Source organism: Hakea prostrata, chromosome 7 (genome assembly GCF_041222555.1).
Source record: "Hakea prostrata isolate BN-2017 chromosome 7, UWA_Hpros_2, whole genome shotgun sequence".
Taxonomy (NCBI): Eukaryota; Viridiplantae; Streptophyta; class Magnoliopsida; order Proteales; family Proteaceae; genus Hakea; species Hakea prostrata.
In genome coordinates, this window is record NC_142606.1 from 56,346,053 (window position 1) to 56,363,428 (window position 17,376).

The 17,376-nt window shown below is 37.6% G+C and overlaps 1 protein-coding gene across 1 annotated transcript; it reads left to right on the top strand.

Moving 5' to 3' along the window:
* Nucleotides 1-16,415: 16,415 nt before the first annotated feature.
* Nucleotides 16,416-16,733, top strand: LOC149011444 (uncharacterized). The gene has a single exon (XM_089162661.1). The coding sequence runs from the start codon at nucleotides 16,416-16,418 to the stop codon at nucleotides 16,731-16,733; it is 318 nt and encodes a 105-aa protein (XP_089018787.1).
* Nucleotides 16,734-17,376: the final 643 nt, after the last annotated feature.

Below are 17,376 nucleotides of genomic sequence, written 5' to 3' on the forward strand. Positions count from 1 at the left end.
TTCTTCTTAGCATCTTGTTTCTTGTCCTAAACTGATTAGGTTAAGTATGCTAAGTCTAATTCTATGCTAGCATGTGATTGTAATCTATTGCTTAACACTTTCCCTAGCTGATTCCCTAATTTTCCTTGCAATTGCATTTGATTTCATTGAAGACTATGATTCTTGCATATAGAACTTAGGATTTCAATTTGGGGGTTCCTATTTAGACCATTGGATTATGCTAATTACTTGCTAGATAGTGTTCTTATACTGTTACTTCAATCCCTCAAAATTTTGGATCAATTCAAGCCCCGGAAGCTAGGTTTCGGATCAAAATGCACTATTCGGCCCCGCACTATTCACTTGGTCAACTGCTTGGTCGACCAAGTCAGTCAACCAATTGGTTGCTGAATTTGTGTACTTTGCTGATTTGACCCGTTCGACCTCCGATTTTCCCGATTTCTTTTCTAATCTTTCATCTATGTTTGTCTAGGGTCTATATACTAACTTTGGATCATTCTCTTGTGATTATTGGATTATCTTCATCTCGACTCAAGGTAAGGACGGTTATCCCCATATATGCATAGACTATATGAATCTTACACTGATGTTGGCAACTTAGTCGGCTTAGCTTCTTTGTTGTATTTGAACATCATATGACTATTGTACATACTTTAGGACAGTAGTACCATGTTTATATACTCTTTCTTATTATGATTATTCATTCTTGTCAATTACATATATGATTGATCATGTGACGTTATGACTTATCTTTCAATATGATGAAGTATCATGTATATATGATATGATGAAATTGAGAATGTGATTGGATAAGTATGATTTGGGATTAGGGAATGTCCTACTGACATTTCTGTCCTTGGACATCGGAGGGAATAGTATGGGATGTTCTCCGAAGATGCCCATCGATGCTTTCCCGGATTGTTGGATGACATATATAGGACTTGTCTAGAACTGTTGGCTAGGATGTCCTTATTGTATCAGACCCGAATCGGAAGGGCATTGAGACCGAACGACCCGTGGTAGTAATGTGGTTTGATGGGCGCTCAAGACTGGTAACCAACCCGTGAGAGGACATAAATCACATTGCGGATACTCGAAAGAGGCCATTTATTGGTAGGGTTGCAAATGGCTAGACTTGGGCTCACGGGCGCTCAAGACTGGTAACCAACTCGTGAGAGGATGTGAGAGCTTCCCGTTTACTATTTGTGGACGACCAATAGGGTTGATGAGTCTGTAGTCTGAGTTGGTTGGTGCCATAGGATACATGACTCTAGTGTGAAGGATACCGAACTGAATTGGTTGTAGCCATATGGGAAGTATCTGGGATCGACATGATACGACTGAGTAGATGACTTGCATTGGGATAGGCTTTATTGTGACATGCACCAATACTTATACCAATGGTGATGTGAGAGAGGGGTGACTAAACCCCAGCCGTGGATTGTCTAGAGGGATGCAGGACCCAATTACCAACGGTGAACCCAAGATATCTTAAATGGTTGAGGGAAAAGTGATTGAGACCTACCGAAAGAAGTATGGTGCTATGACTTAAAGCATGTCTACCATAGAGACTAGCATATATAGAGTTAGAATCATATTTGCATAATTTGTTTCATATCATCTTGCATCATGTTATGTTTTATATCATGTATCTTATGTATTATGGAATAATTGCCTTGCTGAGTTCTTTCGAACTCATTCCTTTCTGTGCAATTGTTTTGTTAGACTATTCTACAGGTATGGAAGGATTTGATGGCGCCTACACCAAGATGAACCCCTATGAGGCATACTACCCTCAGGGTACTAGCTACCACGAAGATCACTGTGAAGATCCTGAGGGTGATTATGCTTCGTACCAGGATTAGTTCGACACTGGTGTGGAAGCGGCCGTGCTTGGTTTCACATGTTTATAGTTTCGCAGACATTTTTTATAAGACCGAGGAAATGATTGTTTAGACTTTTATGTTGTTGTTCTCTTTTCAAGATCTGGATTTGTAAACCTTAACTTTGATTGATCTACTTTCCGCTGTTACTGAGGGAGTGTTTTCCGCTCCCTCTCTTCCCTTTTTGATTATACACATTGATATCGTTTATTTCCGCGCTCTGATTTTATTGTTTCTTGTCCATATCATGATTTCATTGATTATATGCTTTGACCTTGATTATATTATTGTTCAATGATTGTGTTATCGCATATGTGAGAGGCATGGTTGCTCGATACTTGATCTTTGGGACTGTCGATCACATACCCGGGTATGCCAGGTAGGGTACCAGCTGGGTGGATGTGACATTTGATCTCCTTCGGTTTCCCAGCAAGGCAGGTTCTTCATCGGTAGAATCTAGATCCATGGGCTTAGGATATGGATCATGGGTTTTGATCTAAATAATCCACAACTTGTTCTGGCTGAAAATTCGGGTATTCGGACCTGCAATACGGATCATGGGTTAGAAATACGGGGGTTGTTCAGGGTGGGTTAGAGATGTCCTAGGGAATTAGATTAAGTTCTAGAGAAGGGAACATATCTTCAACAAAATCGGGGGTCCAGAGGATTTGAAGAAGTGAAAAGGTTTTCATGAAATTAGTGAAGGCAATTGCAATATCCACATTATTCCTTAAAGTTTGTTCCTCATGTATGAGGGTCAAGATTTTTCTTTGATGGCAGTGAATTTTAGAAGGAAGGTGATAATACCTCATATTTCTGTCCCCATCTGAGACGTATTTTTCTTTGGATTTTTTAAACCAAAACTACTCCTTAGCCCGCAAGGCCCATTGGATTGTATGGATTTTTTGAACAATTAGATCCGAATTTGGGTGATTGGTAGTTGTAGGATGTCAATTTCATAAGAAATTTGTTGAAAAAGATTATCAATGTTCCCAAAAACCGACTTGTTCCAATTTTGAAGAAATCTAGAGAGATTTGCCAACTTAATGTGTAGGTCAGGGTCATCATCCTTAACCCAAGCTTGTTTTAAGGATTCTAAGATATTGGGGGTGCTGATACCATGCATTTTGGAAATGAAATACTTTTCTAGCAGAAAGGGGAGATACTTCTGGACGAATGAGCGAAGGATTGTGATCAGATCCAATCACTGGTAGGATTTTCAGTGATGCACTGGGGTAGAGGGAAATCCAAGGTTGGTAGGCAAAAACATGGTTTAATTTTGTTTTGACTTGGGGGGGGTTGTATGTTTGACAATGTAAATGGGTTCCTTGATCCCGAGAGTTGTTAAAGAGAAAATCCAAAAATGATTTTGGAGAGTAAAGGGAGAGATGGGGATGGTTTAAAAGATCCTCCCAATTTGTCTTCGGGTTTTAGCACTTCATTAAAGTCACTTGCTATGATGAAGGGGTGTTAGAGGGTCTCAATGAAGGTGAGTAGGTATTCCCAAAACACTTTTCTTTCAGCACAAGTAGGGGGTCGTAAATGAAGATGATTGCCCACTGAGTGTCTCTAGCAAAGAGAAGAACAACAATAAAGGATCTATGGGTGTGAATGGGAGAAGTTGGTAAATCAGGGTTTTTCAAAAAACACAGTCCCCCCTTAAGTGCTTTTTCCCATAGCTATTGGAGGAAGCTATAGGAACAAAGTTTTGGAAGTTGTTTTTATTTTTAAGAGAAAAGATTTATGATTTTGACATTTTGTTTAACACAAGAAAATTAGATCCAAATTGTTATTATTTTTAATAATCTTTGATAAGCACTGTTTGGTGAATTTTCCATTGATTCCTCTAACATTCTAAGAAAGAAATCTCATGTTGAGGGTAGGATAAGGTTCCAACAATATGTACCAATGAAGTTGCACAAGTAATACTAGCTAACAATACAAGATGGATCTTCTTCAGAAAGCAATAGGGAATACAAATTATCTGAAGAGAGGAATAGATCTGGTAGCCACAAATTATAATTAGTGGAAGAAACAGGAAGAAGGCAATGAATACGATACTAGAACAAAATTAGAGAGTGGGTGTGTAAAGAAAACAATAGTTTAAATTAACACAATCACAGGTAAAAATATAACATTATCATTGTCACAACAGATCAAGCATGATATTGGTTCCAATGAATAAATCGAATGTCGTTGAACCAACAAAATAGAATACTAAAAACACAGATAAAATGAACAATACAACTGTCAAAGAAATCACTGTAAAGATGATAAGGGAAGACCTGGGGGGCATCAACCTCTTGTTCTTGGTCTTCATTCTGAGGTTGAGGTGCAGGCACAAGTTGATTGGTATTCATCAATATTGGCTGCATCAGATTGTTTTGCAAGATGAAGTTGTTGAAGCGTGCCTCAATGCCAATCCTGTAGCATTGGAAGGTTTCCCAAGGTTGAGGGCAAGAAGCAAGGACCAAGTCTAGGTTGTGATTTAGGGTTTCAACCGGATTTTAACCAAGTGTGGCTTCACAAATTCTTCTTCTTTTTCTATTTGCTGGATTTTCATGGTGGTGAGATGAATCCTCTCTTTTCTGGGTAGTTTGTGGAGTTGATTTTGCATTGGGATTCAATATTTGGTTGGCTTCAGAAGGTCCATGAGTACAAGAACAAAAGAAATTAATTGTTTGAGCATTGACCGAATTGTTAAAGATCCCCCCATTTTTTTTCAAAATTTTCGATGAATTTCTTGAAGGTGGCTTCATTTGAATATTCCCAATTTCTACATGATCTGTACCCCTCTGTTCAAAATATTTTTCCATATGTGATTTGAATCTTAGATTTGTTCCCTCCCCATTTCCTTTACCTTTTTCTTTATCTTTTCCTTTTCCTTTTTGTTTTTCTCCTTGTGTTTCTCTCTGTTTCTATTCCTCATTCTCAGCTTCATTTCCAGTTCCTTCTTTTTCTCTTTCTGCCACACAAGTGCCTGCTGCTCTTTCTTCTTCCTCATCATCAAAATCGATTTTGTTTTCTCATCAACATTTTCTTGTTTAATTTTTTCCAAGCCTCGCCATTTCAGGAAGCAATCTTCGCTTTCTTTTTTCTTTCTAAAGATCTTCCTTTCCCTCATTGACTCTGACCCATCTTTGAAATACTAAACCCTACAGGTGTTATGGAGCAGGGAGAAAAGAAGGGGTTGCAACAGTCTGAGGTAGATCATATTGGGCCTTGGAAGTATTCTTGAAATCTCCAAGTAAGGGGCAAGCCTTAAAGCCCCTTGGTTTGGTCTGTGATAGGTCATTTAATTGCATTAATATTATATCAAATCCTTTATATTTTAATGAGACTAATTGGTTGTTTTATTTGGATATGGACAGATTATAGCATTCGGATATCAAATCTATAAAAAGAATGGTTATAACCATATTGGCACATTTTTAAATCAAATCAAAGAATCACACCCAAATTAAGATGGAAGATTTGATTATGTCCAAAGCTAGAGATTTGATCTTGCCCAAATCAGAAGGATTTCCGTAAAAAGTCTTAATTCAGCAAGCAAATATTTCGTTCTCTCTTGCGATCAGACATCTAAGGAAGAAGCTGAATTGGAAAGTGACTCAATTGGAAACCATTGCATTGGCAAAGATGAAGAAAGGAAACAACTGAATTGGGAAGAGTTGCATTGCCAAAGCGAACGATGGAAATTATAGATTTGGAAAGAATGCAGAATTGGCAGGAATCCTCTATAAGAAGGAACACATTTTCAGATATTGAAGAACACACACAAACTACAACAAGAGGAAGCCACAGTTTTGAGGAAGAACAACATAATGTTTTCTATTTTCATTTCTTTGTTTTTCTTTTACATGTCTAGCTAAATCTAGCTTTCGATCAAGATTAATGGAAGTTTGATTTTCACCAATTGTGAGACTTTGGATTATCAGTTTTCTTTAATTCTCAGGTATTTATGCGTTTTCTATATTTATTATGTTATTGTATTAATCCTTAGACAAGAGGCCTGTTGTTTTATGATTAATACAATACTCAGTCAATTCTTATATAAGTGACAAATAGTATTCTCAAATGGGTAATTAATGCCCTGGAGAGTTTGCTATGAGAATGTATATCCTAGTTTAAATAAAAAAGGCTTTTCCGGGTTTATTGACTAGGGATTGGATCTTTCAATTTTTAATGCGATTAATAGACATAACTCAAAGGACAGATCCGAAGGTTATGTTTATTAATTAGGGAATAACTCAAATGACAGATCCGAAGGTTATCAATAAAGTAGGGAAAGATTGGTTGTTAGAAGACTGATCCTCAATGACCATAACCAATCTACCCAAAATTAAAGTTTTTATTTTTAAGTCAATGATCAATTGAGAGAATCAATTCTGAAGTTGAATCTTGATCGAAAGTTTTTATTATTCTAATTTTCTTGTTAACTACTGCATCGTTTATTTTTATTTAATTTGTTGATTCAAAACTCCCCAATTTTTATCAAAGAATAAATCTTCACCAATCTCTGTGGATTCGACCCTACTCACTACTAATACAAATTCAGTTGAGATAAGGAGTATCTTTGGTGGATTCGACACCCATCAGTCTGCATTAGATTGAAAGAAGTATCCATTCCTTGAGAAGTTTTATTGGGGATGGTACTTGATGCATCAATCTTCGAAATCAATGAGAGTGACCCCCGGTAGGTTTCCTAGGGTCAGTGCCAGATATAATAAACACATCATCAAGATTCATGGGAGGTGAGGAATTGAAATTTAAATTTAATAGGTCAATACCGTCACCTCCAACAACAATTTTATCAGCAGTATCAACCATAGCATAATCATTCACAGACTTGTTTGAGGATAGAGAAGTCTCATCTATTTTGTTGATGAGATCAACAGCAGGGAGAGAAAGCATTTTTTCTAGAGATTTTGTAGAGAGAACTGTAGATAAACCTCCCTGGATAGGTTCAAATAAAGAAAATAGGGCTTCCCAAGTGAGAACCCATGGCTGAGTCTAGACCAAGCACCTCTGAGCAATATTTGGTAAGATGTGTGATTTTTCCACACATTTGTAACAGAGTATTCTTACCTCATATAGAAGGTGCAGTGAGACCCAAAGTCCCTCTCTGTTACAAAAGGATGTTTTGAAGCCAACACTTTTGTTGATATCCAGCATGATCTTTACTCTGGCTGAGTTTCCAGTCAAGCCAAGCTCAACCGGATTAATGTGCACTTCAATCATCCTTCCCAGTTCAATAGTAGCAGTCTTAACTTGATCCACATTGATATGTTCATTGTTCATACCTCTCAATTGGATCCAAACAACAATAGGAGGTAATAATACATCAGTTCGGAAGTCAGGTAATGGTTTGAGGGATAGATGAAGTAGTGAGGAGCCCAACCACCAAGGTGACAGAGAGAAGACCTGGTTTCTTCTTTCCTCTGAGATAAAAGTAGCTTTAAAAGTATCCATACCAACATAGAAGACCTGTATAGCTCCCACAGGAGCCCAAAGTGTTGTGAGTTTCTTCCCAATTGCTAAGATGGATTCCTGCTGAAATCCAATCGCATAACCATATAGAATTTCCTTCCTCAATCACAGGGTGGTGGGAATATCACAGTTCATAACCCAGGTGCTCGAAGGGCAAACTTCTTTCTAGGATTAAGCTTTTCCTTTTTCCTTTTCATATGGATGTTGTGAGGAAGGAGGAGCTTGACATTGCAGGAGGTGGCTGGTGGGAAGGACGAGCAGATATAAAAGAAGGTGAAGTTCTCCCCCATCTTCAAGAGGGAAGTAGTAGAAGGGCCTGTGGACAATAGTGTTCGCAGAGGAACTGGCAGCGGGAATGAAGTGTGTGGGAGATATGGCAGATGGTTAACAAAAGGTATAAGTAGGTCTTCCATAAATAGAAAAAAATTTGGGTTGGTACACAGGCTTTGTACAAGCCATAATTGAAAATGTGAAAATGCATGGATCAAGAAAATTTGGGTATGGTTTGGAGGATTATTGCACGAATTTGGTTTCAGAGTAAGGGGTAGCAACGCCTAGGTAGAGGCGCGTGACCAGGAATGCTAACAGGAGGCAGAGAGGTAGCATCACATCATCCTGCAAAATAGAGGAGATCAGTCTTAAAAAGAAGATGAAGTACACATCTTACCTTGGAGGCACCCATCTCAGAAATCGCCCAGTGAACGTAGATCTAGCCCCTAAAGAGAGCTTAAGCTCTTACATGGTTGCTGATGCTGTAGAAATAGAGATTGCAAAGGTAATAATAAAAACGTTAAAGTGGGAGAGAAAGCAGAATAAGAAGTGGAAGGATTGGAAAGGGGAAAGAAGAAGTAGATCCATCTCTGTTTGCTGTTTCAGTGTGTTGTACCTTTAGCGTAGCAAAGACAAATATGAGAATCTTTTCAGATTCTGTAAGGTGCAAAATCAGGGCTACTACAGGGCTTGGTTAGGCTGGACTTTAAAACCTTGAGCTATACCTTAGCCCGGCCTTTAATTGTGACCATGGGTCAACTTGTTTAGAAGAGAAAGAGCGAGTGTGGGCTGGTTTTAAGGCTGTCAACCAACTGGTTTAAAGGCTGGTCAACCAACTTTGAAGTGTTAATTAAATTAGGATCAACACTATCCCAAGGTCGAGGACTTAAAAAGCTAGAAAGACGATGAAAAGTAAATGCTCAAGGGTGATGAAAAACTTAAGCCTGGAATCCCCTTAGCAGCGACAATTGTTTCTTTTTGAGTTTGAGGAAGAGAATACTAGTGATTTTGAGATAATAGAGGCAGAGGAAACTGAAATTCTAGTTGAAACAAAGGGCGAAATTGTAAAACCTGCTTTATCTTATTACTCCATGACTGGTGCACTGAGTCCAATAGCAATTCACTTCGCTGGAAGTGTCAATGGACAAGGCCAATGATGGGTTAGTAAAGCAATTAAAAGCTCAACTTACCTAGGGGAGGTCTTGGGTTCGCACCCAGTCGGCGGTATTAATTATATAAAAGCTCCCTTGAGGATGTGATCGTGGTGCGCACAAGCTGGCCCGGATGAACCTCATATCCAAAGAAGTGTCAATGGACAATTTAGGTACTCATTGACGGGGAAGTACACATAATTTTTTCGAATCTAAGGTGGCTCGTCAACTTGGTTTGATGATGATTGCAACTCCAAATGTGTCACTGAAGGTGAGTTCCAAAATTAACACTCATCATACCACAATCTGTCACTGAGGTAAAAATTAACACTCATCATACCACAATTTGTCATTGAGGTCAGACCAATATCAGGTATATTTCTTACAAGGAAATGGATGGTCCAACATCCATTTACAAGTCGCATCAATCAATTCTTTGACGTGATTTATAAATTGATTTTAACCATTTAAAGTGATGTTGAGATACATGTCACACATCCACAAGGAAATGAATGATCCATTTCTAACAAGTAAATGGATCAGATAAATTTCCCACTAAGGTCAGTGCTTATGTTTTACCTTTAGTTGGCATGGATCTCATTTTAAGGGTCCAGTGGTTGGCCGAATTGGGCCCAATACTTTTTAGCTACCAGCATTTAACCATTTCTTTTGGGAAGGGAATGGGCCAAATTACCTTGACAGGGGAAAGGAGCATGCACCGGTCCAACTTCAATATTGGAGTTGAGAAACTTGTGGAGGCCCAATATTTTCTGCATTGTTCATAATTGAGCCCAATGGAGTATCCACTACAGAAGCAATAGTTGATTGCCTAGATTTGAATAAGACTAGAGGATTTTGTGGATGTGTTTGATGAACCTACGGGCTTACCACCTACTGGAGAGCAGAATCTTTAGATTCATCTCCAAGTGGGAAGTCAACTGGTATCCAAATTATCAAAAGAATGAGTTGGAAAAACAGGAGAAGAAATGTTGCAAAGTGGAATTATTCGGCCAAGTCACAGTCCTTTTTCTTCTCCAAACCTGTTGGTTGAAAATAAAGATGGAACCTGGAGATTTTGTGTAGATTATAGGGCTCCTAATGTCATCACGATCAATGATACGTTTCCCATTTCAACCATTGATGAGCTATTTGATGAGTCACATGGGGCACCATTTTTCTCTAAACTTGATCTACTTTGAGGTTACCATCAAGTTCAGGTGAAGCCAATGATGGATTGCTAAAGCAGTTAAAGGCCGAACTTCCCTAGGGGAGGTATTGGGTTCGCACCCGTTCGGCGGCATTAATTATACATATATAAAATCAAGTTCGGGTGAAGCCTGAGGACGTGCCTAAGACAACTTTTTGCATTCCTGATGGCCATTATGAGTTAGTTTGTAATGAAAACAAGGTACATAATTATGATATAATGTTCCCAACAAATACATGGTCGGCACTAGAAAGGAAAAAGGAAACTAATGATAAGGGTTTGACTTATGTTTGTTAATCAAAATGCCATATACGAGATATTCGTATCAAAAAATTAAATTGCACCCACAGAGAAATAACGAACCACATGAGGAGACTGACTTAACATGTTAATCAAATACCAAACCAGAGAGGGTAGGGAGAGATTTGGGTTTGCAAAAACAGAGTTACCAGTGCGTTTTTTTTTTTTTTTTTTTGGTTTTTAGAATCATTCGAGGAAATTGATGTTTAGAGTACAAGATCATGGAGACAACAGTGATAAGGCACATTGCATGATTCTTTGCTGGGAAGAGGAGCCCGTCAGAGAAACTTATATAAAGGTGCTGTAGTTCAATAAGAGAAAACAAAAGAAGAAGAATGATGCGCGTGCAATCGGGTAGCTAGAAACGGGTGGGTGTTTGTTAAACGGGTTTCAAAATTGGGTTCCTTTTGTGGTGCACTCCTGTGCACAGCACATGACTTTTTCCCAATAAAGGGGGCGCTCATCATTATCCCATATACTACGGCTAGATGACTAGGAAATCCTGAGAATGCTAGAAATCATGTACTGTATATCCATAGAAAGTTACCCTTTTTTTATTCGCATTACTTGAAGCATCTATCTAGTGCAGGAGGCATCAATCTTAAGGAGATTCAAGGTTTCCTAGCACCTCTGGAGACAATTGATTTTAGGAATTGCAAATCTATGGAAAGTTTTCCAGATTTCAACATGTATACGCGTATAAGAGTGCAGCATCTATCTTTTACTGGGTGTGTCAACCTGAAGGAGATTCCAAACCTCATTTGATTGGAATCCTTGGAGTCGTGGAATTTTAGTAACTGCCGATTCATGGAAATATTCTTGGACCTCTCCAGCTTGAGAAACTTGAAGCGTCTAATCCACTTCCGGGCGCATCAGTATAAAGGAGACTCAAGGCCTTGATTAATGGAACGCTTTGAGGGGTTGATCTTAATTATTGAGTGGCAGATAAATTTGAAGCATCTGAAAACTGGCCTATCATCAATGCAATGATGGTTTAAGGCATTCACAGGCTACCTGTTCATCCAGGTCAATAGGATCATGTCAGGTCAGGGCATGACCTGGGTGAACTATTTAGTATTAAATTTTGGGCAGGATGAATTGTTATGTTTTGACCCAAATGTCCTATCTGTGGAGATCTGTGGTGGAAATGGAGGGCTTGGGGGGGGGGGGGGGGCGATACGGTAAAGTACGACCCGATGGGTTGACCCCATTTATCCTGCTGGAGTCGATATATATATAAATCTTATGTTCGCCACTACATTATTGAGAGATTTGAGATTTTCGATAGGGTTATGGGTGAGAGTGTAACGCTGTTCTTGGTGATTGGTTGTGAGATTTCCTTTCGTTTTTTCTCTTCGCTTGTGGACGTAGCATACCACATCAGTGTGTGAACCACGTTAAATCTCTGTGTGTTTTCGTTTTTGTTTATTTTTCAATTCGCTATTTTTGGTGTTTATTCTAACATGAACTGATGTCCTGAGGGATCATTGTCTACAAGGTATCCATATGGATTTTGGAGATAAGGAACATGAGCAGCTAATAACAAATTAGGTTTGTGCATAATACCAAGTTGAATGCATGAGTAATACCAAATTGAATTTATGTTCTTTGACTGCTTTGAAGATGATATATGCCATACTAATCTCCCAACCATTCAATTACTAAAAACACCAACAGGTATGCAACATAGTTAGACTGAGATCGTACGTAGCATGTATTCCATATTATTAACATGGGAAAGGTATGTGGGCTGGACATGATGGAACAGAGCTCCAGATAGAGTTCACATTTGTTCCAATGGCTGCCCTACTGACCTTCATGAAATGCAACAATTACAACCTTTATACATATTGTTTGTACCCTATATTTGCAAATTTCCATCTTTGCGAATTTCAGTACAGTTACCCGTTAAAGGTCAATAATGGGTTGTTGACGAGCGACTGATGTCAGTGATAAACAAGTTGCATGAGGTTTTTAGCAGTTAGCAAACAGTTAGCAGTGAGCAAGTTACTGATATAATAAACAGTCAACAAATCTGGTGATCAGATTTCATGGAAAAATGAGTTAGTTACGACAATTAGACCATATATTTCAAATTTGAAATGATAGTTATGGTGTTTGAATCTCAATCTTGAAATAGAGATTAGTAGAAATTATAGTAGTATACCATCGGGGGTTAGTCCAAGTGGTAAGCAACTTGGTTACCTTAAGCAAGGTTCCGATATCGAAACCTTGTGGATGTACAAAATCCCTACTGGGAGACTCACCCATCATAGTCAGGTGTGCGACCCGGGTCGAACACCGGATTAGTCAGGGCAAAACCTTGAAACCGAGGTTGGCAACCAAAAAAAAAGAAAAGAAAAGAAATTATAGTAGTATAAAGAGGAGGTTAGGTAGGTTGCATCTAATTAAATTCATATTTTAAAATTAATTATGGTGGTAATTAACTACCAGTATGCCTATTTAAGAAGTTTTGGAGGGAACAACAAAACATACATCACATCACATATCAATAATTTTAAATTTGCCAATTCCTTTACAAATATCGATTTATCTTTTTCGTTTTGTTTTAGTCTTCTCTTCAAAAATTCTATTGGTTTCAATATTTTCTCTAAAACACTTTCAAGTTTCAATTTTCTCATTAAAATGATCTCACAAGTTCTTGCTAATCTTGTTAAGGATTGCTAATAAGTCTTTGATATGCTGAGGCATGGAGATGGACTCTACATTCACATGGAGGTTTGTTTCCTCAAATATTAGTCCATCTTCAGCTACCACCATTGTGTGATGTGTGTGGATGTGCCAGAGTCCCAATGATTTTAAAAAACAGCAAGTTTTCAAGTTTTCGTCTGACCTCCATGTGAATGCAAAGTCTATCTCTAGCCCTCGGCGTATTAAAGGAAATATTTATGGGCAAGGATGAGGTTATGAAGATCATGCCCGTCTAGAAACAGACCAGAGCAGGTCAAAGAACACGTTTTAAGGCCTTTGTTCTCCCTTGTCCTATTTTGTTTTCCAGAACTTTTCTGTGGGATCTTTTGTCTTATTGGTTATTTCTATTCTTGAATTAAGTCTCATTTCAGAAACATCTCTTTGGGAATATATGAGTTTCATATGGTTTTTTACCCATACATGCTTGCTTTAATTCTTATGTGTTTTACTTGTTTCAAAACTTTGAGTAATCCTGAGTCCAGCTATTTCAAATGTATTTTGACTTCTACAAGTATTTCTGATCTGGGAAGTAACCACTATATAGATACTTTTGAGTTGTACTTTAACTCAAACTCCTCTACTATAGTGTAGTCGTGTAATATACCTAGTCTTGCTTATTGGTTGTCCTTAAATCACATTGGTAACGCATTGGACTGCGACCTTGGAGGCTTTGGTTTTGTTTGATCCATATCAAAGTTAACTCCTTAGACTAGTAATTTGTGATGCCCTAACCCTCCCCTTCTCTGCTTTTCATAAAAAGAAATTGAAGAGGAGTAAAAGGTTCTGAGTTTGGATCCTCAACCCATATGGATTTGGAATTTTTCAACCCACATGGTTAAATTAATGACATGCGTCCATCTGAAAACAAAATCCTCTTGAGTAGGGAATTTTCCAACCCTAGGTGCATGACACACGTCCATCTAAAAACAAGATCTTCTTTTTTAGGAAGAATAAAAATCTAGGAATCCAAATCTTCTCTTTCCCTCTCGCAAAAGAGGATTTTGTTGTTAAATTGAACATATGTCATGCATCCAGCCAGGTGGGTTGAAAAATTTCCTCTTCATGTAAATGGAAGATCAGGCTCAAAAGTTGCAAAAACATCACCCTTATTTTTTTGCCATATCAGTAAATGGGTTTGCTAGCATTTTAGTTGTTTGATAAACAGCTTCTTTATAGAATTAGTAGTACATATTTGTTGCATCTGATGTCAGCAAGCATCCATTTGGCGGTTATTATCCGCCAAGGTGGCATGTGGTAAATGGTTCCTCCAATGGCAATGTTGGAAAGTGAGAGATCCTTCAAGAGAAAAGAATAAATAAGTTGTTTCTTATGTTTACTTGTGATTGAATCTAATATGGTGTTAGCTTTTCATGTGATCAATCATATGCGATGCCATCTTTAGCTCCTTCCATCTGGAAAACCTTGTTAGTAATATTGTTGGATGGAATAACCGATTCTTGATTTGAAAACAAGAATACTATGTTCCGCTAGAAAAACTAGAATGTATATGCATTATAATTCAATGTGTTTTCTGTGCGCAAGCTACCTTCGATTGTCTTCTAAATATCTCTGGTTCCTAACACCTGATTTCTGGAGGGAGACAAGCTTTACAAAGTCTCCTTTCCAGGAGTACACAGATTTGTTGGCAAAGCTGACAACAAAGGCAATCGTTTTTTACCAGACCAAAACAGACGAGTAGATTTTAGGTTTTTGGACTTAGCAAGACACTTTTTGATGCATCACTAAAGATCCTTTATGGACGAGATTTTGTTCATCTTCCCCATCCCTTCTCTCCGTCTTTAGAAAATTCTTGTTGATTTAAATCTAAATTACAAGTAATACGGATTTTGTTTTCTGCTGAGCATCTTGTTTCTTGACATTGTTAGTCTTGAATAATCATTTTAAGTTTTCATGTTTTTAAAGTTTGTTCAGTTTTCTAACAGTTACGGAAGTTTTGGTACTTGGGGTTTTCACCAAATGATAGTGGAAGGTATCAAATCAGCGCTGATCTCTGTTTTCTTAACGCATTTAATTTGGGAACATCAGACGCGGTGTTGCTGATGTTGGCTTCTTTTCGAACAGCTAAATCAAGTGTTGAAATCCGGTGCTAAACTTTTAACTTCCATACACTTTGGCTTTTGAACTTCCATATAAGTGGGTTTCTTCATGTGGCATGAATTATTGGTTTAAGGAAGCGGAGGATTAGAAGTTTAAATTCGAGTGTTTTGAGTCAATCTCCTGTGCTTTTCATTTCCATCAAAGCATTTGCTGTCAATTCTCAATTCTTATGTTTGCGGTAGAAATTCTTTATTACCTAAAATATTTGTAAGGATTTCCTAAATTCATTAGAATGGTTTTAATGTAATTCTACAAACTATGCCTTTGGCTGCAATCCACCCAAAAGTAATGGTAAGAGGTGAAGTGGAGTCATATACTATGCTCTTTGCATGTGTTCTCTTTACATTCTTTCATCATACATTTAAGAGTATTTTATCTCATCACATTAATAAGAGAAACAATAATAGGTCTTATGATAATATTATAAGAGAATATCATGTAATAAATTTCAATAGATGTTAGAATTTAAAAAATAGTATATTTTATTTATATTTTGAATAACTAAGCCGGTGACAATAATTTTATTAATTTCTCGGGAGGAGTCCGGATCTTCTACCTTTGACTGGTGGAAGTTGTACTTCCCCCATATTTCTCTATTGCACATTAGGAGCATGATTCATTGGGGATCCATCCATCTCTGATTCCCCCAACGCCCCCCTTTCAATTTTTTTCATATGATCTCTTCTTATATATATTAAGAAGAGATGTGAAAGAAGCACAAACCTTTGTCCATCATCCTAACTCAATTCAAAGAATGGGAGCGAAAAGTTTCTAATATTCAATCCAAGGTCATGTTACTAGATTTCTATTCCGAAAAAGAAACGTAATCCTCACATTCATATGATACACTGCTTAATAAGTGTGAAATATGCTCACTTTAAAAGATTCAATCATCCGATGAGTTCAATCTGACTAGTAGACTTTGAGGTGATTCAACCCTAATCGCTTTCCCCAATGGTCATACAACCAAAGAATAGTGTTTGGAAAAAGTACCAAAAAAAGCCCATAGTCCAAGAACATAGGTGTGGAAGGCTACAAAACATTCATCAATTGGGGTTTTGAGCTTGAATTGTAATAGTGACACATCTCTTTCACAACCACAACTTAGAATGTTTTACGTCTACAAACATTTCGTTTTCTTAATTAACTTTGGAATCATCAAAGAAGACAATTGTTAGTCAAAGAAGACCCAATTTTCCTGTTATATGCCTTTGTTTCAATATCATCTCCTCACTAACCAAACAATCACAAAAGAGAGGAACTGGGTACTTTTTGTTTTGTATGATGTCAAAGTTGGATAATGAGAAGTCACCATTAAGTGAAGTGCCGCCTGAGGAGGCAGTGATGGTGAGAGAGTCAAGTCATTTGACAATTTGGTCAATTGGGACATTGATTGTGGTTTTAGCTATGATCACAATTTCCGGCATTGTTGCAAGAATCTTTGCTCGAATTTGTGGAGGGCATCATTTTAAATGTGGTGGAGAAGATGACAGTGAAGGGTGGGTGGAGAAAAGGTGTAAGAATTTCATTGATAGTGGGATTCGATCTCCACCATCACCGAAAAACACAAAGCCACTGGTCATTGAAGAAGCAAAGAAGTGAGATGAAATTACACAGGCACGTAGTTTATGTTGTAGAAAGAAAAAAAAAATCTTGAAAGATAGATTCTAGTTCGTGTGCTGATATGAAACTCTCCCATCATTTCCAGTTTAAAATCAAGTTTTAGTTCTTGGGGCTTCTCTGTGCAACTATCTCTTTTTCACTGTGAAAATTGAATGAACTTAGAGATTCTCCTTCAATGTTTACTGGTTTTCATTTTTGGATATATACATATATGGATTTAGATGTGGATTTTAGTTAGCAATTTATGCTCCTATGACTTATTACATGTTCTGATCTTCTCAAGACTAAAAAAATTATTCATTGGATTTCCTTTTACTGTTATCTCTTTTCCTTTCTTATTAAAAAAAAAATCTCTCATACAAATGGATTCAAAACAACCCACACCTCTTCTATTCTTCCCAAAAAGGGAATGCAATTCCAAATTGAATTGTAAGTGAAATCATTTTGAAAACCCTAGCCACTTCTTCTTAGGCATATGTGGCCAGTGTTGCTCGCTATCATCTACTCACTCAAGAAATTTGTCTCAAGGATGAATTAGCCTTTGACTCATTTTCTTCTATGGTTAATCTGACTTAGATGGTAATACTAGATCTTCTCATTCTCCCTTTCGAGGTCAACCAAA